The sequence below is a fragment of the Amphibalanus amphitrite genome, unplaced genomic scaffold (assembly GCF_019059575.1).
Source record: "Amphibalanus amphitrite isolate SeventyFive unplaced genomic scaffold, NRLGWU_Aamphi_draft 000132F_arrow, whole genome shotgun sequence".
NCBI classification, from domain to species: domain Eukaryota; kingdom Metazoa; phylum Arthropoda; class Thecostraca; order Balanomorpha; family Balanidae; genus Amphibalanus; species Amphibalanus amphitrite.
This window is the reverse complement of record NW_024881627.1, coordinates 526133-551118: the sequence shown is the minus strand read 5'-3', so window position 1 is coordinate 551118 and position 24986 is coordinate 526133. Positions and strand designations below refer to the sequence as shown.

The following is a 24986-nucleotide window of genomic DNA, read 5'->3' as shown; positions in this document are numbered from 1 at the left end:
CTTGACAATAAAAAAAATGTTTGATATTTGTAAAAATTTTATGAGGTTTAAAATCATCTAAACAAATGAACGGAAACTTTCTTTTAATTCTGGGGCAAAGAAGTGAGAGAACAGAGAACAGCATTTACCGTATAATTCGCGAGCCAATGAAAAGGAGTAGCAGCAGCTCTGCGCCAATGGAATAAACCCACGACCGGAATTACTATCAGATTACAAGCATCACATATGTGGATGACAAAAGACGATTATGGTGTAGTACTCCTACTGTGCTGATTGGCCGCGGTCATTTGTGTCAATTTGTGTTGTTTCAGAAGTTTGAGTTGGGGTGGTCGGTGCGGTTCGGAATTCGGAAGACGACATTCTGTTAAAGCGTTCGTTACAAGTTCGCTACGTTCGTTACGATTGCGCTTCTAAGGAGTAGATTTTGCATGTTCGCTATGCTTCATTAGGCAACAATGTTTGATGTTATCTGAGTCCCTATCTGTGGCCTAAAGTCGACACCATTGAAAATCGGACATAGTGAGATAACCAGCAAGTTTTACATGGTTGTTTGTCAATTGAGGTAATTGTACAAAACATGACAGATCTAGCACATCTTCAAGGATATTTGGCATCAATTTGGCTATTTTTCCTTGCTGCAGAAATTCATATAAATGGTAAGTATTGGGAATGGTTCGGAAGCCAGTCAAAGTACTGGTATTTATTTACTTTAGGTCCTAGGTACCTGCTTACCTAGTTAGTATGTAGGTAAGTACTATGTACCTACCTGTCCTGGCTTAGTGAACTGGATCAGCATTCTGATTTGACTATACTATCTCAATTGATATTTAAATGCCATGGATGGTTCAGTTGAGCATAATACTGATATTCTTCCAGGCCTGCTATCTTTGTTTTGTCTGATTTTAATTGTAGTCTACTGACACTTGGCAGTGTATGTGGGTCGTACCAGTTGACAAACTGTGTCAAACTCCACGCATCATCAAATACTTATGCTGTTGCAGATGCCACATCCTCGCTGAGTTCTGCTGACGTGGATCAGCACCTAGAGATGGGGCTGAGGCTGCTGAGTCAGGGACAGCTTCAGGATGCCCTCACACACTTCCATGCTGCCATTGGTGAGAACAGTGGTGCTGAAGGCATGCTTCTCTTATTCTGTAGTTCTGTTAATTAGTTTTATTCACCATTTGTTTGTCCGAATGATGTTGATCTGTTTGTCCCGCTGAGCCATGTGTTCGTTTGTTTGTTCATATGTATGATAGTTTGTCTGTCCTGACATTCTCTTAGCTTGCTGACATGTTTGTCCTTTGGCTTGTCTCTTCGTTCAATGTTATCCGTCCATTGGTCTGCTTTGCCGTCTGTTCATCGGTCCTTCCGTCCGTCCGTACGTCCGTCTTTTCGTTCTTCCGTTCATTGACTGCTTTTTCGTTTGTTTCTATTCTTTTTGCGTCGTCCTGTGGTCGTATGTGTGACGGCGCTCATCCGGTTTCAGACGCCGACCCGCAGAACTACCTGTCGTACTACCGTCGGGCCACCGTGTACCTGGCGCTGGGTAAGGCCAAACAGGCGCTGCCGGACCTCCAGCAGGTGCTCAAGATGAAGCCCGACTTCCTGGCGGTGAGTGTCCTACCCGGTACCCCGCACATCGTATACCCCACTGTACTGTCTGTACCATCTAGACGGTCTACCTGTCTACCGTATACCTGTGCGTAGAGTCCGACTTCCGTTTAAACGTGCGGCGATAGTTGCCAGCTAAGTAGGGACTGAATCATCGTCTGTACATCCGCTAACGTATTGATCGAGATCAATATGAGTACCTTTATTTCAGATCGGTTTTCACTAAGTTTTTTCCGTCATTTAAACTGTTGACGGACTCTGATCCAGCTCTTTTATCGATGTCCGAAGCCTGATGACGTGTTACAGTAGCCAGTTGACATACGATAGGCGATTGTTCTCGATGCTCGGTTCCCAAACGCTAGCGTCGTCAGTCGGTGGTGGCTCATTGCACAGTGGTGCTGAGTCAATCATTTGGTCCACTAAGGAGCAGCGATGATACGGGAATTGCTGACTGGGTTCAGAATGACTGACGCAGGGACGGATCCATTGACGTTATCTCTGCTCGTTTTCAGGCGAGGTTACAGAGGGGCAACGTTCACCTCAAACTGGGAAATCTGGACGAGGCACATATCGACTTTGAGGATGTGGTAAGATAAATGACAATATGCCTGATATGATAAGTGTTTGAACATTTTGAACATTGGTTGTCTTTTTCTGAATGTGTTACATATCACGGCCGGATGTCGACAGTTTTCGAAGTCTGTGAATATTAAATGGTCTAGCTACACTACGTTCGTGACATCCCCAGTGGCAGTCTTTGCCTGAGCGTTGTTTGATTTACGTTTTCTGTATCGTTACCACTTTCCTCCCTCCTCCTCAGCTGCGGCGCGACCCGTCGAACGCCGAGGCGCTGCAGGCGTACTCGACCATCGACCAGGTGCGGGCGGACGTGCGCGAGGCGCAGCAGGCGCTCCACTACGGCGACCACCACACGCACATTGCGCTGCTCTCGCGCGTGCTGGAGGTGTGCTCGTGGTCGGCGCCGCTGCGGCAGCTGCGCGCCGACAGCTACGTGGCCGTGGGTGACCTGATCGCGGCGCTCAGCGACCTGCGCGCCACCACCAAACTGGTGACCGATAACCGGGCCGGTCACCTGCAGATCGCCAAGCTGCACTACCGGCTCGGCGAGGCGCACGAGTCGCTCAGGTGAGAGTCAGGGGCGGACGGTGGGTGACGTGGCCTGTCCAGTGGTTGTACGGTGATTGACGGCTAACTATGGCGACTTAATTTGATAGCCATGAGGTAGCGGAATCGGTTGGGGGCAGACAGATGTCCTGCGGGTCTGATGATACAGCTGGGGTAGTTGCTACGGTCGATCGATGGGCTATGATGGATCGAGGGGATGCGATTGAGGACGAAACGATGCCGTGCAGGATGAATTGTGTCGATAAGGTATGATAATTAGATGGGATAACAAAGTGACGTCGGGCTTATGTAATTACTTCGATGACAGAGTGATTGTCGCGACGGTGCCTAACCGTTCCTACCCGCTCCTCGTCCAGCGAGGTGCGCGAGTGTCTGAAGCTGGATCAGGACGACAAGCAGTGCCACGAACACTACAAGAAGGTGAAGAAGGTGGTGAAGGCGCTGGACAACTCGCAGGAGCACCTGGACCGCGAGGACTTCGCCTCGTGCTCGCGCTCGGCCAGCAAGGTGAGGACATGGGACGCGGGTCTGTCGAAGGTCGTTTGTCTGGCCGGGTGGAACACAGTCCTCATGTCTCCGACTGCAGATCAGTGATCGACAGCATTTAGCTCCTAACGCTTTCGGAGGAGAAGGGGAGGGGGTTGATCGGGAAAATGATGCTGCTGCTGGGTATCTGGTGGATGGTCGTTGTGAAATGTACTATGTAGCACCTCCAGTACAGGATCCTCGAAACTTAAGACAGTTTGCTGGTACTGGACACAGCACTAAAATCGGGTAGGGTCTTTTTCGTGGTGATGCATTCCTTGATCATTTCAGCTCCAGAGAACATTCTATTGATTCGTGAGTTTTTCACAAATGTACGATGCACCGGCTGCAAGAAGCTCCATGTTCGTTTTGTTTCGGTATCCACACAATGTGCCGATGTTTCCTCGTGGGCCCCGCCAGCCGCTGTATTGTCTGTGTCATTCAGTGCGGCCTTGACGGAACCCAGCCGCCGCTGGCCACATTCCAGTCGTGCGCGGCGACCGGTTTGGCCAAAGCTCCTGTCCGGTAGACCAACGACCTCCCCTGGCCCCTCCCCATCTCTGCCCCGCCCTCCTTCCCTCCCGAGCCCGTCCACGACGCGTTCATATACACCGGTCCGTTACCAGAGTACCATCTATTGTTGATTTATTTGGTTGATATTTCACTGACCTCCGGGGATCATGTACGCTGCCTTTTACCGTTAAAATCTGCCGTTAAATGTTAGCTCTGTTGCTAGCGTCATGTATGTTGTCGGCTGTCCTATGCGTAACGTCACGTTGCCATTCAACCAGACTTGCGCTTCCAGTTCCAGCAATATTAATTCCTGCTTGTCCGTATTTTGCTTTTTGTCCTGTCTTGTACTTTTTTGTCTCAGTCTCTTTTTTTCGATCTCTTTTCAGCCTGTCTCCCGCTCCATCCCGTTAATTCTTTCTACCCTTCCTTCACACCCCATTCGTATCGGCCCGCTTCTCTGACACATGGAGCCCGGCTGACTCCCTGTCCCTTTACAGGTACTGGACGCCGAGCCGACAGAGCCGGCGGTGCGGTACCGCGGCCTGGAGCGTATGTGCACGTGCCAGGTGCGAGAGGGCGCCTCAGAGGCCGTCTCCACGTGCACGCGGGCCATAGAGCTGGACAGGGAGCCGCGCATCTACTGCGAGCGAGCTGAGGCCTATCTGAACGACGACCTCTTCGATGAGGCCATTCGAGACTACCAGCAGGTGGGTCACATCGCCGGGCGGCAGACTGTCGTGTGCGCTGTGCAGTATTGACGTTCGATTGGTGCAGTATCAGTCTCTCGACATCGGACTCCGAGATAATGGGCGTGAGACCGTGTGTGACTTGCTATAAAGAGCTCTCGGTGCGCTAGCATACTGACCTCCCATCGGTAGACTCTCTGCCGAAAGACCTCATTGACTGGGTGGGATTCCTCGTGTGTTGCCAGGCGCTGGAGATGGACGAAGGATATCAGAGGGCTAAGGAAGGTCTCGGGAAGGCACAGAAGAAACAAAAACTAAAAAAGAAGAGGGACTATTACAAAATCCTCGGTGTCAAAAAGACAGCATCAAAGAAAGAGATTAACAAGGCGTACAGGTAAATGATAGCAGCCTGACATGGCTGAATCGATCGAGATCTTCCACTCCCACGTTTGATACTTACAAGTCTCGTGCTCTCGGCAATAAAGGACATTGTTTGAGCACGACTGGTATGTTCCAAGCATTTCTTATGATAGGATAACGTGAAGCTCCTTTGTGCACCGTTGCCATTGTTGTTTTTCTTCTTCCACCAAAGCATAGTACTGTTTCGTGACTGATGCATTGCATCTGGTATGCTCTACGCTTGTATTACTATTGGCCGTATGTTGGTCGGCGTGTATGTAAAAGAGCGTCGCTGTCTGCTGTGCAGGAAACTGGCCCAGCAGTGGCACCCGGATAACTTTGCGACCGGCGACGAGAAGGACAAGAAGAAGGCGGAGGCCATGTTCATCGACATCGCGGCAGCCAAGGAGGTGCTCTCCGATCCCGGTGAGAGCGATGATAGGGGAGATAATGGGTGGAGGAGATGAGAAGGTGTGTGTATGTCCACTTTGTCCAGTGCCTGGCCAATGGACTGTTGGAATATCGCTTCCGTCTCTTTCGGGTCCGGCACTCGACGCTATTTGTCAACGAGCTCTGAAACTTACCACTGTTGACCAACCCCGCTTCAAATCTAGCTGACTTAACCGTCTGCCACGTCTGACCACCCCATCTGACCCTATCTAACCTCCGTCCGCCCCGTCTGCCCGGCAGACAAGCGGCGCAAGTTTGACGCCGGAGAGGACCCGCTCGACCCGGAGTCGGAGGCGGGCCGCGGCTTCAACCCGTTCGAGCAGGGCTTTCACGGTTTTCACGGCGGCCAGGGCGGCGGGCCGTTCCACTTCAAGTTCCACTTTAACTGAGCGCCGCGTGTGCCGGCGGGCGGCGCGGCGCGCCTGTGATATGGGTGTCCAGCGGCCCGGGACGGCCGGTCGGCGGGCAGCGCTCCCCCACGGCGGGAGAGGCTCGCTACCTCGTGTGCATTTACGCGTCTCGTCCGAAGCGCCGCGGTAGCCAGAGACCGACTCGAGGGTGCGGCGCCGCGCCGGTCCACGACTGAGTGTGGACTGTGGACTGTCCACCGTCTGAGAGTGGATTGACTGCGCGCCGGCCGGCCGGACCCGGGGCCGTGCCGGGAGGCGGGACCGATCGGGGACCTGTCCGGTGATAAACACTAACAGTGTCGCGTGCGGGACGGCGCGGCGGCGGTGCCTTGGCTCGGTGGTAGTAGGATCGGGAGTGTGAGTTTGTGTGTGCGGGTATGTCCGTGTGCCGGGCGCCACTGAGCCGCCTGGTCCCCACAGTGGCTGTACAAACTGACTCGCAAAGTGCCGGCGGCCTCCACCGCTGGCCGAAGCTCATGACCTACTGCAATCCGCTGTGACCTGCATCGCTAGGGGAGGGCATCAGAGAAGCTAGGGTTTATAATTTAGTTTCAAAATCGTATTTTGCGGATGCTAGGCCGCACTTGATGATAGGTTTGGTGCTCGATTGGGGATTACCGGCCGATGCAGGGGGAGGGGAGTTGGCAATCGGCCGTTTCTCGGGTATCCCCTCCGCGGGAGTTCAAACTCGGTTATTTGATTTGTCGACTTACGTTCGCGTGCACATAAGCTGTTTATGTGGAAATGTGAAACAAAGGGTTCTGAAATATATGTATGCCATATACCCTCGGGTCTTGTTATAGGATTTATCAAGCTATCAAGTTAATGCAGCGGTTACAGGACCTGGCTACGCCCGTCGGCGATTGGGCCTGTACCATCAGTTGGCAGCTTTGTTGAGCCCAAGGATGGATCTGTAGAAAAGTAACGCAACAAAAAATCTAAATGTAAAATTTGGCATTCGCTTTACATAGCGAGACTTGTCATTGGAGAAGTTCAAAAGTTCGACTCGGCAATTTTTACAGTATTTGGGGCGCACACAATTTCGTAGCCACGCTCCATTTCCCTGTTTGCGTCAGTGATTGTATAGCGTGCGTCAAAACTCAAAACGTTACCTTTTCTGTTCATCATCGCGTTTGAAAACGAAAAACACTGGTGTTGCTAGGCAACTTGCAGCGATTATCCAAACTTTTAGAAAAGCTAAGCGATTTGCCATGGTTACCTTTGTGTAACTCGGCGATAACAAGGGTCAACGGTATCTGGCATCTTCCTCTGGGACGCCAGGCTTACTTATACCCAAGGCCCTAAATACAAGGTTGCACGGACTAATTTGTACTAAACCTACCAGAATATAGTTTCATGGTTAAATATTTAAATAATTTATCAATCAAAACTTCTTCATTATTATCTCGTAATCATTTATAAGCAATTTTATAAATGTACTTTTAATTTGCTTGCCATTTAAGGGAAAAAAACTTTCTAGTATTGGGTCAACAAAGTGGTGTAGCAGTAGGAACCATATCTGGCAAAACCCCAATGCCTACATACAGCAGAAAAGCAGCCACCAGGTGTCGCGACAGTCGCCCCACAGATGTCGCGCGCGTCGCTTATCGCCACACTACCGATTTCCATAAGGACGCATATGTACGGATATGTAAGGGAAAGTCGCCCTTAAAGATTACGCTTACATTCTTTGCTTATAAGGTCGATGTTTGGAAATTGGGAGGGGCTCGGCTATTTTCGACCACGGATATGGCTTTATCACATGATGAGGAACATGCTGATAAGCGTTTAATGTGTCATAACAGCACCCAAGTATTTTTAATCATTTTTCAAAAATAGCCGTTCTGCCGTATCTTTCAGTGCAAGGTGCCGTCGGTCATCCCCGACGTTACGTCACGCCGGGGATTGCCAGATTTTCCTACTAGACTTCGACGCCCCCTGCTTATACCGATAAAACCAAGGGCGCTGTCAACAATACATCAGCTTAGAAAATATATTATTTGATGTTAAATCTCCACCAAGGGGCAAGGGTATTTGACCCACCAGCGACCACCACTTCAGTTGGGGAAACTACAGACGCGTTTACATAGGGTTTGTTGCAAGCTTATATCTCCGTCCGTGATGTTGCAAAAGATGCCAATGGTGCTTAACAATTTACAAAATGATCCCCTCTAAATATTTGTAGACCACTGCATCGAAATTAAAGCCAAATTAACGAGCTAGAGCCTCGTCAAATATGCTATGTAAACCGGGTTTACGAGGCGAAGATCCAAAAATGGATCGGTCAATAGATAGACTTTTGATGATCATATATGGGCATAAATGCAGCCAGACTTTTCTTATCGCAGATAAAAGGCTTCCATTTTCCACTAGGAATCAACGTGATTTGATCAAATTCAGTGATTTCACTCGAAAATGGCGATAGAAAAACATTTTTTCTGCAGGTTCCGGGCGTCACAATCAGCTGGCCATTCCATAAATGGATCGGTATTTTGTAAGAAAATTGTTAAAAGATTTAATTTCATTACAATAAATAAAGATACCTATTTAAAATTAAAATAATTATTTAACCACAATTGGAAAACCATATACAAAATAATAGAAATAATGACATTTTAAAACAATGGTGCTGCTGTCATTTTTTTGCACTTCTTCAATCCGCCATATTTGCCAATCACTGTTTGACCTTGTATTGTAACTCTGCGAGTGCGATTTAGAGCCGCCAGTTAATTGTGCACTGAGTGAGTGTAGGCCTTGTGTGGTTAAAAAACATTATTATGCCTTATTTTTTATTTGAATGCTAGGATGCATGGAAAAGATGAAGTTTTCTGATTTTATGATCATATATTGTCATCGCCTTATTCGCCCCGCCCACTCCAACCATTGATTGGCTGATCCAATTTTAGGCCGCGTTCGATGTCTCCTCGGACGAAGAACATTCTACGCAGAATATTCTATTTTGCGTTCGATGAAGCACACAGTCGGACGACGAGACCGGCCATTTTGTGCGCCACTTACTCAAATGTGCGTCAGTTTCGAAAAGGCCCAAGTTTACGTTTCCATAGAGACTGCGCACAAATGTCAACAACTTTTGCAAACAGCTGCTGCGCCGCTTCTGAAATACGCGCCATCATTGCCTCTCTGCCCACCGTAGTCCGCTCAAAAGATTCTGCGCGGACGGCAAAGATTCTACGTGACGTCACGTGGAATCTTTGCCGTCCGTGCGACATCAAACGGCATTTTGGGCCCGGACGGCATAGAATCTTCGTCGTCAGGGAGACATCGAACGCGGGGTTAGTTTGGCGCCTCACAGTTTCCCCAACTGACTTTGACTTGCACTGTTCAAGAGCAAGTTACACCAATCACCATCTAGTATCTGTCCTGATAAGGGACTTCAGGTGCCTTATCAGTTTAATCACTTGGTTTAATCAGGTCACATGTGTGCATTTTTATTTATTCAGGTGCACCACCATGACATCCCGCGGAGGGGGGCGGACCCCGTCCGGCGGCGGCGCGGAGTCGCGGCCCCGCCGCAGTCCGCGCCTGACGCCGACGGCGACCGCTCAGCCGCGCATCAATGTGCAGCAGCTGCGCAAACAGAAGAAGGCGGCGGCGGCGGCGGCGGCGGCGGCGGCATCTGCAGGTGCCAGTCCTAAGGCTGCCGTGTTCGACCCTCTGGCACCGGTGAGTGGCGCTGTCCTGCGACCTGCCGGGTTTGGGACTCGCACGTGATAAACTTTAACGTTATCGACTTCATTTACGCGTAACGTTGTGCCAGCAGTATCATTCAGCACAGCTAGCATCACCCTCTGTATCCCCTCTGTATCATCCCGTCCAGCCTGAATTACCCGCTGTATCGTTCCGCAAATACCTGCTGTGCCGTCCCGTGCCCCACTGGCGTACCCCGCTGCCATTAACCGTTCTCGTGCGTTCAGTGTGACGCGGCGGCCGAGGTGCGCCGCGGCGCCACCGGTCTGGTGTATGATGAGCGGATGCTCGAACACCGCTGCCTCTGGGACGACGACTTCCCAGAGGGACCTGACAGGCTGCAGGTCATCTTCGACAAGTGAGGATTGCAGTCGTGGGGAGTATCTGATCTGTTCTGTGGCCTGCTGAGTGCTGAGCTCACATGGTGTTTGTGGTCATTATGCTTTTGTTTTTTAATATGGCTTTCAGGAATTAAGTTCGAATATTTGTAATAGGTGGATTTCTAAAGTCAGACTCGATACTCGTTCTGCAGACTGCGTTGTGCCGGACCTGACGTTTTCTTCCCGCGAGGTATAAGTAACCAAAGTCCATACCTCAGGTGCTCCTTGCAGTCCCAACTGGTCCTGCTGGAGTGGGTGTAACCAGTGTACTTGTTCCGTGTCCAGGTGCTCTCAGCTCGGTCTGGTGGACCGCTGCCAGCGCGTGCCGGCCCGGCACGCCACCGAGGAGGAACTGCAGCTCTGTCACAGCCCGGAGCACATCCAGAGGCTGCGCCAGCTCTGCGAGCGGGGAGAACCAGAGCAGCTGCGCCAGGAGGCCGACAAACACGACTCAGTGTACCTCCACCCGGTCAGTGGGGGTGGGGAGGGGTGGGGGGGAGAGGCGGTTAACACGACCCGGTCTCCCTCCAGTCTCCACCCGGTCAGTGCACGAGGTTTGGTCCGCCCAGTCAGAGGGGGATGAGCGCGGCTCTGTGTACCTCCACCCGGTCAGTGCAGGCGCACGGTATGCCCGTTCATTGGCGGCTCTGCCCGTTCATTTGGCGGCTCTGGAACGCACGGTCCGCCCGCCCGCCTCTTGTCAATGAAGGAACTGAAGCTACCTTTAATCTTATTGTCCAAATAGGTAGTCTATGTGGGACGACGTCCCTCGAAGTTGCGTTGTACCAATTGTTGTTTATTATTTTGTCCTAGACGCCGTTCTATGGAAGCTCCAGTAACTCATAAGCAATAAGCATTCCAGTATCTCGCCAGTGACCGTGTCCCTCTGCGGTATCCTTTCCAGGCGACGTTCCAGTGCGCCTCGCTGGCGGCTGGCTCTGCCCTGGAGCTGACCGATCAGGTGCTGGACGGAAAACTGCAGAACGGGTTCGCCATCGTCAGGTGAGAGTCGGCCTCGCGGACGGTGTCAGTATGTGCTCCGTCGAAAGTGCTCATTATCTTGTTCAAAAGGCAGTCACTGCCGTCAGGGCGGTCGTAGTACAATCTTTGCGGAAGGACGTGCCCCTTGCACGGAGAGTGAGCGGGTATCGATGAGCCTCTTGTGAACGTGTACTGGGAACTGTGTGATGCACAGCAGTTGCTGACCTCGCTATGAACTTACCTTTAACCTACCTATGTCCGGACTCCGACCTCTGACCTCACTCAGGCCGCCGGGTCACCACGCCGAGCCGGACGAGTTCAGCGGGTACCGCTTCTGACCTGACCTGTGACCTGTGACCTGACCTCTGTACCTCAGACCGCCGGGCCACCACGCCGAGCCGGACGAATTCAGCGGGTACTGCTTCTTCAACAACGTGGCACTGGCGGCGCGTCACGCGGCTAACCGCGGCAAACGGGTGCTGATAGTCGACTGGGACGTGCACCACGGCCAGGGCACGCAGGAGATGTTCTACTTTGACCAGAGGTCAGTAGCGGGCGAGGCCCTACCTCTGGAGATCGTAGAGAGGGAGGCTGGGCGGTTACGTTCGGGGAAAGTTGAAGGGGGCGGGGTGTGAAATATATTTGGCTTCCAGCTTTTGGGAGAAGTCTGTGCCTATGGACAATGGACGAATTGGCTTATGCTTCCATCTGTCGATGTGCGTTTCCCGGCGTATTATTCCTGATGTCCTCGTCTGCGGCCATGTTTTGCCCATAATGTGTTCCCTGGTGCTCTCTAGTCTGTGTACACTGTACATAGCCCGTTTTGTACTCCGCCAGTGTGCTGTATTTCTCGGTGCACCGGTACGACGGCGGCGCGTACTGGCCGGGCGGCTTCACCGGCCACTGGGAGCGGAGCGGGGCCGGCGCCGGCGCCGGACTCAACTGGAACGTGCCGCTGGACGGGAGTGCCACCGACTCGGACCTGCTAGCCGTGTGGCACCGGCTCCTGCTGCCGGCCGCCTATCAGGTTAGAATGGGGTACTAGATAAGACTCGGGGGTAGGGTACGTGTGGCAGTTGGCACCGGTTGCTGCTGCCGGCCGCCTATCAGGCCAGAATGGGGAGAGCGAGTGACGATAGACCCAGGTCAGACTGGGACCTAGAGGGAGGGGGTGGAGGGTACGTGTGACACCGGCTCCTCCTGCTGCCGGCAGCCTATCAAGTCGGAAGGGGGAGAACGAGATCGAGGTAGACTCAGGTCGGACCGGGAATGATTGATAGATGGGTAATGTAGAATAGATCACATTTCATTGTGTTATTTTGTCCGTCCACGTTGTTTTGACGGCGTTTCTGTGTTTCAGTTCGCGCCGGACCTGGTGATCGTGTCGGCTGGATTCGACATGGCACTCGGTGATCCTAAGGTGAGAGTCTCTTTGGTAAGCCTTCTAAAATGATATCTGCCTACGTTTCAGCGTGGTTTGCAACGTGATTTGATCTTACATCATTTGTGGCGTGTGTCTTCCCGCTAGGCATCGATATCTCAGTTCGACCTGTGCATGCTCTTTCTGTTTTTTTTTTTATAGCCACCCTCCGTCTAGTCTGTCCCAACCGTTTTGAGTGTCTGACTGCCGTCCCGCCGTCCGCCGGCAGGGCTGCATGGCGGTGACGCCGGCGTGTTTCGCGCACCTGACGCACGCGCTGCTGGCGCTCTCGTCCGGCCGGCTGGTGGCCGTTCTGGAGGGCGGCTACTGCCGGCCGGCGCTGGCCGCCGCCGCCGCCCACACACTGGCCGCCCTGCTCGGGGAGCCGCCGCCGCCGCTGCCGGCCAGCCTGCCGCCGCCGTCAGAGAGGTAGGAGACGGGAGACAGAGAGGGCATGTGTGTGACAGGGAGGGGTGCGAGAGGTGACGAGATTCTGAATGCAGATTCCGCTGGGCCAACGTTTGTGAACACTAATCACACTTCTGTGTTGGCCGAGGGCGATTTTTATGGCTGGTTGCAGTGGCTGTTGAACTGTTGAATTGTTTTAGTGACTGGTGGACCGCCCTTTACCGACCCTGTGGACGGCCAGTTAGAGTAAGTAACCCACGCATAACTGACCCACAGCGACCCGTATATAGACTATCCTGACCACTCCCTCCGCCCCCTTTACCCCTCCGTCAGCGTGTCAACCGCCATCCGGCACGTGATGTGCGCCCACCGGGCCACGTCGCCGTTCCTGGGCCGGCACGGCACCTTCTCGGCCTCTGCTGACGAGTGGGCCGTGTCAGCGCCCGACTGCCACTGGCCGCCGCCGGCGCGGCCGCCCCGCCAGGTGGGGCCCAACCCCGCGCCGCCGCCGGACGCCCTGGAGCGACTCAACAGACTGCTGCTCGGTGAGTGCCGGGCGGGGAGCGGGGGGTGGAATGTATTATCGTGAGAGGTTGGGAGTCATGTCAGTCATAAAGTCGTATATTAAAGAGGTCATGCCGTCGGAACCGGCGTGAAAAAAATAACTACCACGTCTTATTATGTCGTATACCCACGTAGCATAAGGTGACCTTTCGTGACCTGATCTCACCTGAGGTGACCTTGAGCTTGATTTATGCTTCTGCAACTAAGGTCAGGATGCCGAATAACGACTACCATCAAAATAAGCGCGAAAATCTGTCCCTAAACTCAGAAGCATAACAACTCTCGTCGATGAGTTGTCTCAAAGTGACCTTTCATGACCTGACCTTGACCTTGACCCTTCGTATGACACTTATGCTAACAGGGCACCTTAACAAAGTATTTAAGGTCACTTTGGCCTAGTTTCGGGCAGAAACTTACTTATTCCACCATTCAAGCCATACGGTGCGAATACCCCAATTCGACCTTTGACCTGATATTGACCCGAAAGATGATATCAATCCTGAAATCTTGAGAATGCTTTGGGAAGATCTCGTGGAGAGCTTTCAAACGCCGCCTCGCGGGTCTCTATAGGACCATTGGTTCTCGAGATAACAAAGGGTCGGATCCGACCCTCCCCCAGGTTGTCGTTGGTCCCCCAGGGGCCTGGTGAGCCGGGGGAATTTTGAAAACACGAATTTGAAATTTGTATTTTCGTTTTTACAAGCTCATTTTATCCACACACTCATGCTCAATGGTCCTTCCACCACGTCCTGATTCTAAAACTACATAAGTGTGGTCGGGTCTCCTCATAACGCAACAAACACCAGCGCGATCTGCCGCCGCCCATCCAGCCCACTGCTACGGTGCCACCCCGGTGTCGCAGCAAGTCGCAGAGTTGGCGGAAAGTTGGAAGCAAGTGCCACCGGCCGTGTCTCCCTTTCTCCGACCGCAGTAGCTGCACATAACGCGCCTGGCCGATAGCTGAGCGGCGCCGTGACGTCAGTGGAGCGGTGGGCGGAGTTATGGGCGGCTAGTGGCCGGCGGGCCGTGTGCGGAGCGTCAGCTGCCCGCCGTGCGCGCGCGGCGCCTCCCCATCGCCACCACACAGCGCTCGCTGCTCGCTCCGTCCGCACTTGCGTCACAAACAATGCTGGCGAATGGCGATTGATTGATTGCTAGTGATTGGATTGGAAAGGCCGGGCGAATTAAACAAAGCTGTGATATGTTGTATGGGTGCTAAATTTGCTTGCACGTTTGCTCGTTTTAGTTTTTTTTTAGTTGCTGCAGCACAGTGATCCTGAAAACATAGGTAACGAACGCGTTTTTAATGAAGACGGATTTAAGAGTCCACTAAAACAAATGTTTCTTTTATTCAGGGAGCCTGTCGTATATTGATAAATCTTTTTAGGTTTCGTCGAAAAGGACTCTAAGAATTATATCGCAAAAGCGTCGTTCCCTGTCGTCCTTGCTAGAGAGGGTAGTAAACAAACCGATAATTTCTGGACGAATTATCGCTCAAGTTTGTAATGAACGTGATTGAAGTTATGACACCACCCACCCCACCCCTCCGCCGCGAACGTAGTCCATCGTCACGCAGTGTGTCATTTGGTTGTGTTTCAGTGTCTCGACCGTTGGCGCCGGCCCACCGCGTCTGTCTGGCCACCAACGAGGACATGATGAGACACCGCAACGTCGACGATCCGTGAGTGGCACGCCAGCTCGCTAATCTGGAGCGAAGATAAAAGCCCGATTAGCGCGGTACAATCGTTGCCGACGGTCAATGGCTCAACTGTTAAATTCGACATAAGTACACATTAACGACATGTTTGTTAGTTAATGAATGACGTGTTTATTCAATGTCCCTAATTAAAGCCCATAAAGAAGCAAACAAACATGTATTTTATTTACATTTTTCCTTGCCTTATACCCTTTTATTCTTTACAGCGTACCTGTCCTTTGACCGTCCGCTGACCAACGGCCAGTGAGTGACATGTGATCCCCCGCTGACCGTCCCTCCCCCTCCCCCGCATGCAGTGACCACCCGGAGCGGCCGGAGCGTCTGCAGTCGATCCTGACCCGGCTGAGCGCCTGGGGTCTGTCGGACCGCTGTCTGCGAACCCCCGGCCAGCTGCGTGTCTCCCCCGAGCAGCTGGTGCCCCCGCACGAGCCGGCGCACGTGGCCGCGCTGTCCGACACTGAGCAGCTGTCCCAGTCGGAGCTGGACCGTCTGGCCGACCGGTTCAACTCCGTGTTCCTCTGCCCGGAGAGCTACGACTGCGCACTGCTGGCGGCCGGCTGTGTCGTGGAGGTGAGCGGGCGAGAGAGGTGATCGTTGGGACCGGGTGGGGTGAGCAAACAATTACGATGAGCTGTGGGCGCGACCTGCGGCGGCCGGAAGTGACACGTCTCTCCCTCTCCCAGATCTAGCACCTTGGCTTAGAGCCTCCAGCGCGGTGGTGGTTGTAATCCTGTGACAGTCGTGACGGTTGTAATGTCATGTAAATTTGTGTAGGAACTTAGCTCAGAAGTCTCACTGTGACCCCCTGTATCCCTGTTTCAGGCGGTGGACAGCGTTCTCTCCGCTGAGAGCTGTTGCGGTCTGTGCGTGGTCTCACTGTGGCCCCCTTCCCCCTGTATCCGCCTGGTTCAGGCGGTGGACAGCGTCCTCTCCGGTGAGAGCGGCTCGGGTCTGTGCGTGTCTCACTGTTGTATCCCTGTTTCAGGCGGTGGACAGTGTGCTCTCTGGTGAGAGCGGCTCGGGTCTGTGCGTCATGGTCCCTGGTCTCACAGTATGTATCTCTGTGTCTCCGTTTCAGGCGGTGGACAGTGTGCTCTCTGGTGAGAGCGGCTCGGGTCTGTGCGTGGTCTCACTGTTGTATCCCTGTTTCAGGCGGTGGACAGTGTGCTCTCTGGTGAGAGCGGCTCGGGTCTGTGCGTCATGGTCCCTGGTCTCACAGTATGTATCTCTGTGTCTCCGTTTCAGGCGGTGGACAGTGTGCTCTCTGGTGAGAGCGGCTCGGGTCTGTGCGTGGTGTCACTGTTGTATCCCTGTTTCAGGCGGTGGACAGTGTGCTCTCTGGTGAGAGCGGCTCGGGTCTGTGCGTGGTTCGGCCGCCGGGCCACCACGCCGAGCCAGACACCCCGCACGGTTTCTGCCTGTTCAATAACGTGGCGGTGGCGGCGCGGCACGCCGTCAGCGCGCACGGCCTGCGCCGCGTGATGATACTCGACTGGGACGTTCACCACGGAAACGGTGAGAATCGGAAACAGTGGGGAAACCAGAAATTGTCACTACATACAAAAACGGTTAGTTAGCTTGGACGAAAGTAGTGTTGATTGGAAGCAGCGAGGAAAAAAAGATGCGGCAAAGAATAGCTTTGGTGTAGGCAGGCCGTTTTATCGGCGTTAAAGCTGATTGCTGAAAAAGATGCTGGTCAAAATCAGCGAGCCGATAGTGTGTTATTCTAAGGTGGGCTGAAAACGGCGAAGGATTTCATAGTAGGGGAGCGGCTGGCGGAGTAATAAGTATGTTGGAGTGCATCATCCATGAATTGTGTAGGGTATTATTTATTTCAGGGACTGCCGCATCTTACATAATCGGGCTGTTATCAGTTCGATCCCGTCTGCGCGGAACTTTTGCAGACCGGTCGATGGGTGTGGCACATTTCGGGAACAGTCGACGGATGGGTCACGCGAGTCACCCGAGAGTTAGATTATTTTATGGATTATCACCTTCTTAATAGTCTTGGAAAATTTGCTGGATTCTGAGAGTATGCTGGCTGATCTATAAGAGTTGGCCCGTAGAACGGCGAAGACACGCCCCAAACTACTTTGTGCTCTGCAGAATAAGTCATTAATTTTTCATCAAAATGGCGTGTTTGGTTTCATGCTGGTCTCTTTGTTTCTTTCCGCATGAAGGCAATCAGGTCTCGCATAACACCTCCGTGCTAACAGCTTACACATCTTCAGTCTGTCTGAGTCTTACAGGAGTAATTTTAACGATCACGGATCGTAATTGTTTCCTTCCCGTGTCGGCAGGCATCCAGCACATGTTCTACGAGGACAGCGACGTGCTGTACATGTCTCTACACCGGCACGACTTCGGCTTCTTCTTCCCAATGTCGGACGACGGCGACCACGACCGGGTGGGGAGCGGGCCCGGCGCCGGGTTCAACGTCAACGTGCCCTGGAACCGGGCGCGCATGGGCGCCGCCGAGTACCTGGCCGCTCTGCTGGCCGTCGTGCTCCCCGTGGGCTACCAGTTCAGCCCCGAGCTGGTGCTCGTCTCGGCTGGGTTTGATGCGGCGCGCGGCGACCCTCTGGGCGGCTACCTGGTCCCTCCGGAGGTGTACGGCCACCTGACCCACCACCTGACCGCGCTGGCCGGCGGGCGCGTGGTGGTGGCGCTCGAGGGCGGCTACAACCTGACCAGCATCTCGTACAGCATGGCCATGTGTGCGCGCGCGCTGCTGGGTGACCCGGCCGTGCAGTTGCCGCCGATGCCGGCCGTGAACGATAGCGCGGCGCGCACGCTGTGCTCGGTGGCGCACAGTCAGCGGCCGTTCTGGCCGGCCGTGGCCGAGCCCCACCGACTGGCCAAGGAGCCGCTGGACGTGGTGCGGCGCGTCATGGAACAGCGGGGAGACGCCGCTGTCACTGCCGAGTCGACCACTGCCGCTCCGGAGGAGGTGGAGAAGGAGGGGCCGCCGGTGCTGCCGCGGACAGCCTGGCAACCGGAGCCGGAGACAAAGCCACACCCGGAGCCGGAGCCAAAGATGGAGCCGGAGCCGGAACTACAGCCTGAACCGCAGCCGGAGGCGGAGCCGCTGGAGCGTCTGGTGGACCGTTTGACGCTGGCAGAAGACCAGGGCACAGGAGCGGCGGCCGCCGGCGACCTGGTCGTGGAGGGATCTCCCGAGAGGGATGCCAAGCCGGTAACTGCGCCCGCTGGTGAGGGCGAGAAGGCTACCCCGCCAGAGAAGGGTCAGCCCGGAAAGGACGCTACACCAGCGGAAGGACAGACGGAAAAGGCGGCCGCGCCGCCGGCCACCGTGAAGTCGGCCTGGGCCGAGCGGGCGGCTGAGGCCTCCGGTCTGTCGGAGCAGGGAGCCGTGGCGGCCGCGCTCGCTGCCGGAGACGCCGCTCTGCAGCAGTTTCTGGTGCTCGAGGAGATCTCCAATCAGGTCAGTGGAGCCGGGGGGCTGTCTCAGTGGAGGGGGGGGGGATATAGTGGTATGTTCGATACTTGATATGGTGAAATATGTCGCTGCGTTTATCTGTAAATAGTTGTCATCGTGCCCATGGTTATCCAGGAAGTCTCATTAGCCCAGTTTGTATTTTTGATGTCGTGTAGCTTTTCGCGCTGCATGTGTTACCTGGGCTTTCGATTTCGACGGGGAGCTCCGACAACTAAAATCTTTCAGTGGAAGAAGCGCTTATTGGTGTTGCTCGTTTTTACCAGTAGGTCCCTATTTTATATTGGGAGCTTCCAATCTTTAGCTCTGTTGCCAGCTGACGTCAGCTTGGTTAACATATACCGTTTTCGTCTTCATTGTAAAAATTTGTCACATTAGACCAGTGAATCATATTATCCTCATTTTCAATATTTAGGTGGCCAACTTTGGAATGCATCTGTCCTATCCTGGTTGCTATTGCATTGTGAATTATTTTGCTTTAATCGATAAAATCCTAAATTAATTTTGATTTTCGAAAACATTTCAATTTCTCTGCTGTCTGAAGTATGTACCTAGCTCTTAAGCTCTCGACATTTGAGAAATACCGTTGATGAAGACTGTCGCCCGTCGCTGCCTCGTCCCGTCCTTCCTGCCCTGTTCTGCGGTCTCGCATTGCGTGATTCTCTCTTCGATTCTGACAGGTATGGTCACAGGTCGATGAGATCAATCAGACTGCGAATTGGCACCGAACGTGAATTGATTTTTTACTGGGCCAGCTGCTCATCGGTTGGACATTGCTTGCCTCCGATAGTTCATTTGTACCCTTGTTTTTATCGGTGCCAGATGAAATCACATGCCTTATATCAGACAGACATATAAATGGTTGTAACGTATCCAATCGAGTAGGTAAACGGGTGTATAGACTATTACCGTGCTTCTCTGGGTGAATCGATGCGGTGTAACTGCCTTTTCTTTCGATGGGGGCAGGTATTTAGCGGTATTATTGTTTAGTGCTCTTCTCCATCGTTCTTTGGTGGGCAAGTTTCATCAAGCAGCAACCAGCGCGCTTATTTAAGTTTTGCTGCATAACTATCGTGTTATGCATCATTCTCTCCTGACGTGTTGTGGGTTAATGGCAGCAGTTTTACATAATCCATGCAGTAACTTAACCAACCAATAGGTAACCATGTCATTGTTATTGTGTATCCTCAACATGAGGCTTAACGATCGATAAAGTAATTAACCTGAGCCGGACCACGTTCTTCCAACAAACAATGTACTTACACAACAATCCGGCGTCAACAAGCAATAGCCATTCTGACTCGTCAATAAACCGCATTTATACACACTAATAAAGCACACCATAGGGTCATCATCTGAAGGTTTATCCACGGATGTATGACTGAGCATCGAGCACTTCTAGGATAAGAAGATTACCGTACGTTATGTGCGCTCAGAACTCTGAGGTAGGTTCCTCGTGGAGCTGGTGGCGGCACTCTCGGTCCCAGGGGTCGTCTCTGATCCGATCCCCGAGTATGTTCACCTGGTGAGACGGCAGCCCGCCGCTGGAAGGAGCCCGTCAGGCAGGTAATACCTCCCGCACTGACTCTGACTCCGACTCCGACTGCGACTCGGTCTGTATCGACTCGTCCGTGTCACTGGACTCCTCGCCGACCTCCGACTCGGCGTCGGAGGACTGGGAGTCGGAGTCAGAGTCGGCCGGAGTCGGACTGGCCGGCGGGGACTGCTCCGAGTCGCCGGCGTGTCCGGAGGTGGTGGCGGTGGCCGCCGTGGGCTCCGTGCTGTCACTGCCGGCCTCGGCCGCGGCGTCTGCCCCGGCCGGCTCCGCGCCGCCCGCACCCGCCGCCAGAACCTTCACCCGAGTCGCCAGGAAGATACGTTTGAGCCTCCTGTCGAGTTTCCGGACCTGTTTGCGGTGGCGCTGGATGCGGCGGTCGGTGGCGGCCAGGCAGCGGCCGCAGGGCCCGGCGCCGCCGCTGACCTCCAGCACCACCAGCGGGCTGGCGGCGCCGCCCAGCCGCGCGCCCACCGGCCGCCGGCGCTCGCAGCAGACGCTCAGCCGCGCCGCCGTCACATCGCCCAGCCGCGCCGTCAGCGAGAACGGCTCCGGCGGCCGGCGCTGCGAGACGAACGTGACGTGCTGGCGCGGCCGCACCGTGCCGGAGAACACCACCCGGCCGGCCTGGGTGAGCAGCAGCGGCTGCGGCCGGCGCGGACCGCTCAGCGGCAGGAACGCCACCGTCACTGTGCAGGACGTCAGCGGACCGCCGCCGCCGCCCGACGAACACGAGCCGGACCGGAGGGGACGGCTGCCGCTACTGGACGACCGCCGGCTCAGCGGCATCCCAGGGCGCGCTCACGGGGCTCAGCGGCCCGCTGGCCGGTGGGCGATCTTGATGAGGCTGGGATATTGATGAGTGGGGCTGTCAGAGGCCTGGGTGGTCGATCCTAGGCAGCCGAGGATAGTTGGACGGCTCCACGCACTGGTGACGTGAAGTGTCTCCAGGACTTCGGGGATGCTTATGGGTTACAATAAGCAGATTTTTCGCTACCCACTATCACATCGACTGCCCTCAGTCATACCTCATACACACCCCACTCGTCTACCGGGTCTCTGGTGCTTAGCTCGATCGTCTTCGCTGGGACTGTTACCTTCTGTCGGTGGTCACCGTCCACTTGATAACGTCCACCCTCCACTGCCGTTTTTCCTGGCAAATCGCCGTCGATCTCCCCCATTGACCCTCCACCGTCCGTCCGTCGCTGTCCACCACGCACGGCTGTCGGCGGCCGACTGCCGGTGGTCAGCTGCTGAGGTCACCTGCCCCCCCCCCCCCACCCCTGTCGGTCGGTCGGTCGATCGGTCCGCTCCATCGGTCACTGTGGCAGGTCGGACACGGCTGCCCGGTGACCGGACTGGACCGGACCGGGGATCGACCCGGACCCGAGCTGACCCGAGCCAGACCCGGACCGGACCCGGGCCTGACGGGACCAAACCGCAGGGGATCGACCCGACTCCGACAGACTGACCCGGACAGGACTGGGTCAGCTGTATACGAGTAGAGTCAAAACATGACAGAGCAGAGCCCCACTGGTTGGAAGTCGTCTCAGGTGTCTGTTTGTCGAGATGTTTTTTTTACCCGCTTTTTGGGTCCGTCTTCACTCCTCATGGAGGAAGGTTAATCGGTCTAAATGGCGAGCTTTGTTGCCTCCGGCTTCGGTAATGCACTAGTCGTATCCGTTCAGCTGCACTCCGGCTTTACTAAGTGGTTGGCGTTTTGATGGATAGTGCCCTCGTCTGATCTCACCCTGTGGATCAGTCGTCCTTGTTCGATTCCCCGGCAGGGTGCCCGGCCTCTTCACTCTCCAGTCATCACGTATATGGCGCTGTATTGGCAATGGCACCGCCCGGAGATGCCGGCTCCTCGGATCCCTAATCACCGCTGTTCATTTATACCCAATAACTACTCCCCTATCAATTAGTGGCCGGTACTGTCGGCCGTATCAATTAGTGCACAATGTCGCCGATGAGCAGGGCGGGTCAATCGAGGGCAGACCGAGCCGCATTTACCACTCACCACGACGACCGACTGGTCATTGGACGGCCATTACACGGTGGGAATTAGGCCGCCGAGCATTAACGTGCATTCCATAGTTACAAGCTTGTGCTTATAGATATGCACTGTTACACCCTTTCCTGGTATACCGATTTTAGTTTTGGACATTTTATAGGCACATGTGTATAGAGACAGTGAAGTTTTAGAGGCATAACATACTGATACGCTATTCATGACACGTTTGTTCCATAGGTTGGCTACAGGTGTGCGTTCCCAGGCGGTTGAATGGGCTGTTCGCTGTCGTCGAAATAGAGGCGACACCCTCGGCAGACACCCCTCAGTATCGCCCCTTCCACTGTCCGTGTGTCCGTGCGTGTCGAGCAGCCGTCTACGGAGCGGTCCGAATCCCTGCCGTTTCACTGTTTGGACATGGTCGTCACGCAACTGCTGGCCGCCGGCTCCCCAGTCCCACTGCCCTCCTGGCCAGTGACCCATTTACCGCGCAGCGACCCAAATGTCACACCGACCGGGAAGCGACTCGTGCAGTGTTGACTCGAACCGCCGCCTTTCCATGGAGCTATGCTTGTTACAGCTCCTAACTGACGCCCCGGGACGGGCAGGTCCGGCGCAGTAGGGTTGGACTTGGGTATGTGCGTGTGTAATTCTGTTTGTTCGCGTCTGGTATCGACTGGGCGGTATTTTGAATGTGGACAGCCGTGCTGTTTTTAGCACAATTGCTCCGGCTGTGGCATGGTGTCTATTGGACACGCTGTGACATAGTGTAGTGTCGATTTGTCTGTATGTCTGACCGCCCACTATCAGTCCCTCCGGCAGAACATGTTCGCGGTGGTGCCGCTGTGTGTGCGTCTGACCATTCTCCTTCTGTCTCCTTCAGAATATGTACGCGGTGGTGCCGCTGTGTGTGTCTGACCATTCTCCTTCTGTCCCTCCCTCAGAATATGTACGCGGTGGTGCCGCTACTCGACTGTCCCCACCTCTGCACGGTAGCCGATCTGCCGGTCGGAGGTATCAACGCTTCCGCTCTGTGCGCCGACTGCGGGGACAGCCAGGAGAACTGGGTCTGCCTGACCTGCTATCAGGTAACCGAGTGGGGCCGGGAGGACTGGACAGACAGGGGAGGGAGGTATGGGGTCCGTTGGCTGGGCGATGTTTGGTTCGGAGGTTCAGTAGGTTAAATGAGTATAGTGGAGCTCGATGCCGACACCAAGGTCGCGTGCAATTAAGGGTTCCTCAGCTGTTCGCCGGGTCCACGATCAGAACCGTGATGACTCGGTAGAATAATGTTCTTCACCACCGAATAATGTTCTTCACCACCGAATAATGTTCTTCACCACTGGCTCCTTTTCTGCCGGTGGACGGTACCGCTGTGTTCGAGCACTTTTATTCCCCTCCGGTGTCTCAGGTGTGCTGCGGCCGGTACCGCCATCTGACCGAGTCCGTCTGTTTCAGGTGTGCTGCGGCCGGTACCGCTCGTGCCACATGCTGGACCACGGCGCCGTCACCGGCCACTGCATGGTGCTCAGCCTGGCCGACCTCACCGTGTGGTGTTACGTCTGTGAGAACTACATCCACCACGAGCGGCTGACGGCCGCCAAACGGTCGGCGCACCACAGCAAGTTCGGCGTCGACATGCCCGGAGGCGACGCCGGCCACGCGTGACCTCTGGGAGGACTGGCACTGGGGTGGAGGGAGGGGCGAGTCCCTCCTCTGCGCTGCAGGGAGGGCAGCTGGGACCTGAGATAGCGCGACGACAACGAATAGCCTACAGCCGCGTCAGTGCCTCGAGATGGTGCATCGGGTCTTATTGGGCTACACACATGCTCGGCTAAACAACGGAAATAGTTATACTCATCGTGACTAGATAATCCGAGTTCAAATGAATATATAGTTCGTTTTTTTCAAAAGGACGCTGGCTCAAAGTTCAATATCGAAGCTCTCACGTGAGTTTTGGCAGCTTCAGTGTCTGGCCAAGAATTTCTTACCGAAAAAATAATCGATTTCAAATTTTGCACGGTAAGTAGCTGGAAATTGTTTCTTAAAAATGAACATACTATGATGACGTCACTGGTGGCAGCAGGCACCCAAATGTCCGTGCAGTGGGACAAGTGTCAACGAATTTGGGTGAAACTTAGTTTTTCACTGTTGCCGAGCTTATAATCGAGTGAGCGGTTCCGTCCATGATAGTCATAAGTTACATTGAAATACATGTCCGACAGCATGACGTCACCGCTGTTCTCATATCTGGTTCCAAAACGCCCATATGGAATTTATCGGGAAGAAATCAAATGTTAAAATTAGTCGACGTTCGTTTTTCTCAGGTTCAGTTTTTGCTCGTTTTGCTCGCTAAAACACGTGCTTGTTCGAAAAACATACTTGGAGCCAGCGTCCTTTTGAAAAAAAAAACGAACGATGATGACAGAAACGATAAAAATATGTTTTATTCACGTTCGTTCGGCTTGGATCGCTAACAAATTAACAGCACATTGTTAACGATTTTAATTTAACTCATTACTGCAGGGAGGGCTTCCTGTCGCTTGTTGCTTCCAATCGCTGTGACTGCCTAGTTTTAAAGCGTGTATTTTCATGTAGAATAGTGGCGTTATTTATAGTGATTCAAAGCTGCGTTGTTGGTGTAACCCAGGCATTAACTGCTAGAGCCAGTGAGCTGTGTGCCGGACCCCAGTGTTAATATTTGTGTAGAGGCAGGTCTGAGTCCTGCGATCGTGCGCGGCTGCTCTGCACTGCTCAGTGCTCAACCTTTCCGCCTAACCGGGCCGCTACGTTGTCTGACAGCTCGCTGTTTTGTGCGAGAGCGTCTCTCCGTTCTGGGTCGGTCGGCTGTTCTCGTCTGTTGGCTTGGTGCAGTAAAGGGCGCCAGGTCACTGGCTATGGGCTGTGCCTGTACCTGCTGCATGTGTAAGGGGCGCCAGCCGTGACCCCGCCGGGGCCAACACTGGACTGCCGCGGCCCGCCGAGCCCAGACGGCGACAAATACAATTACCGGTACTCAATGCGGCTACTATCTGACTGGAG

The 24986-nt window shown here is 54.1% G+C and overlaps 2 protein-coding genes across 2 annotated transcripts; both read left to right on the top strand.

Annotated features, from left to right (window-relative positions):
• Positions 1–112: 112 nt before the first annotated feature.
• LOC122382027 (dnaJ homolog subfamily C member 3-like) lies at positions 113–6527 on the top strand. Its single transcript, XM_043366893.1, has 10 exons — positions 113–656; positions 1002–1115; positions 1490–1614; positions 2127–2201; positions 2435–2760; positions 3117–3267; positions 4296–4505; positions 4730–4878; positions 5191–5309; positions 5574–6527. The coding sequence occupies exons 1-10, from the start codon at positions 578–580 to the stop codon at positions 5720–5722; spliced, it is 1497 nt and encodes a 498-aa protein (XP_043222828.1). The 5' UTR covers positions 113–577; the 3' UTR covers positions 5723–6527.
• Positions 6528–9214: 2687 nt separating this feature from the next.
• Positions 9215–24964, top strand: LOC122382006 (histone deacetylase 6-like). The gene is made up of 15 exons (XM_043366845.1): positions 9215–9427; positions 9679–9809; positions 10117–10300; positions 10736–10833; positions 11189–11356; positions 11650–11839; positions 12173–12232; positions 12462–12661; positions 12974–13185; positions 14804–14885; positions 15218–15491; positions 16241–16436; positions 17222–18366; positions 22889–23032; positions 23403–24964. Exons 1-15 carry the CDS (start codon positions 9215–9217, stop codon positions 23610–23612), a joined length of 3507 nt encoding a protein of 1168 aa, XP_043222780.1. The 3' UTR covers positions 23613–24964.
• Positions 24965–24986: the final 22 nt, after the last annotated feature.

What these genes read in the sequence shown, in the direction of transcription:
- LOC122382006 (XM_043366845.1), top strand. Translation starts at nt 9,215, where the DNA reads ATGACATCCCGCGGAGGGGGGCGGACCCCGTCCGGCGGCGGCGCGGAG. An exon ending in ACTCAGTGTACCTCCACCCG is followed by an intron (nt 10,301 to 10,735) that starts GTCAGTGGGGGT and finishes TATCCTTTCCAG; the next exon opens with GCGACGTTCCAGTGCGCCTC. An exon ending in AACGGGTTCGCCATCGTCAG is followed by an intron (nt 10,834 to 11,188) that starts GTGAGAGTCGGC and finishes TCTGTACCTCAG; the next exon opens with ACCGCCGGGCCACCACGCCG.
- LOC122382027 (XM_043366893.1), top strand. Translation starts at nt 578, where the DNA reads ATGACAGATCTAGCACATCTTCAAGGATATTTGGCATCAATTTGGCTA. An exon ending in TGCAGAAATTCATATAAATG is followed by an intron (nt 657 to 1,001) that starts GTAAGTATTGGG and finishes ATGCTGTTGCAG; the next exon opens with ATGCCACATCCTCGCTGAGT. An exon ending in ATATCGACTTTGAGGATGTG is followed by an intron (nt 2,202 to 2,434) that starts GTAAGATAAATG and finishes CCTCCTCCTCAG; the next exon opens with CTGCGGCGCGACCCGTCGAA.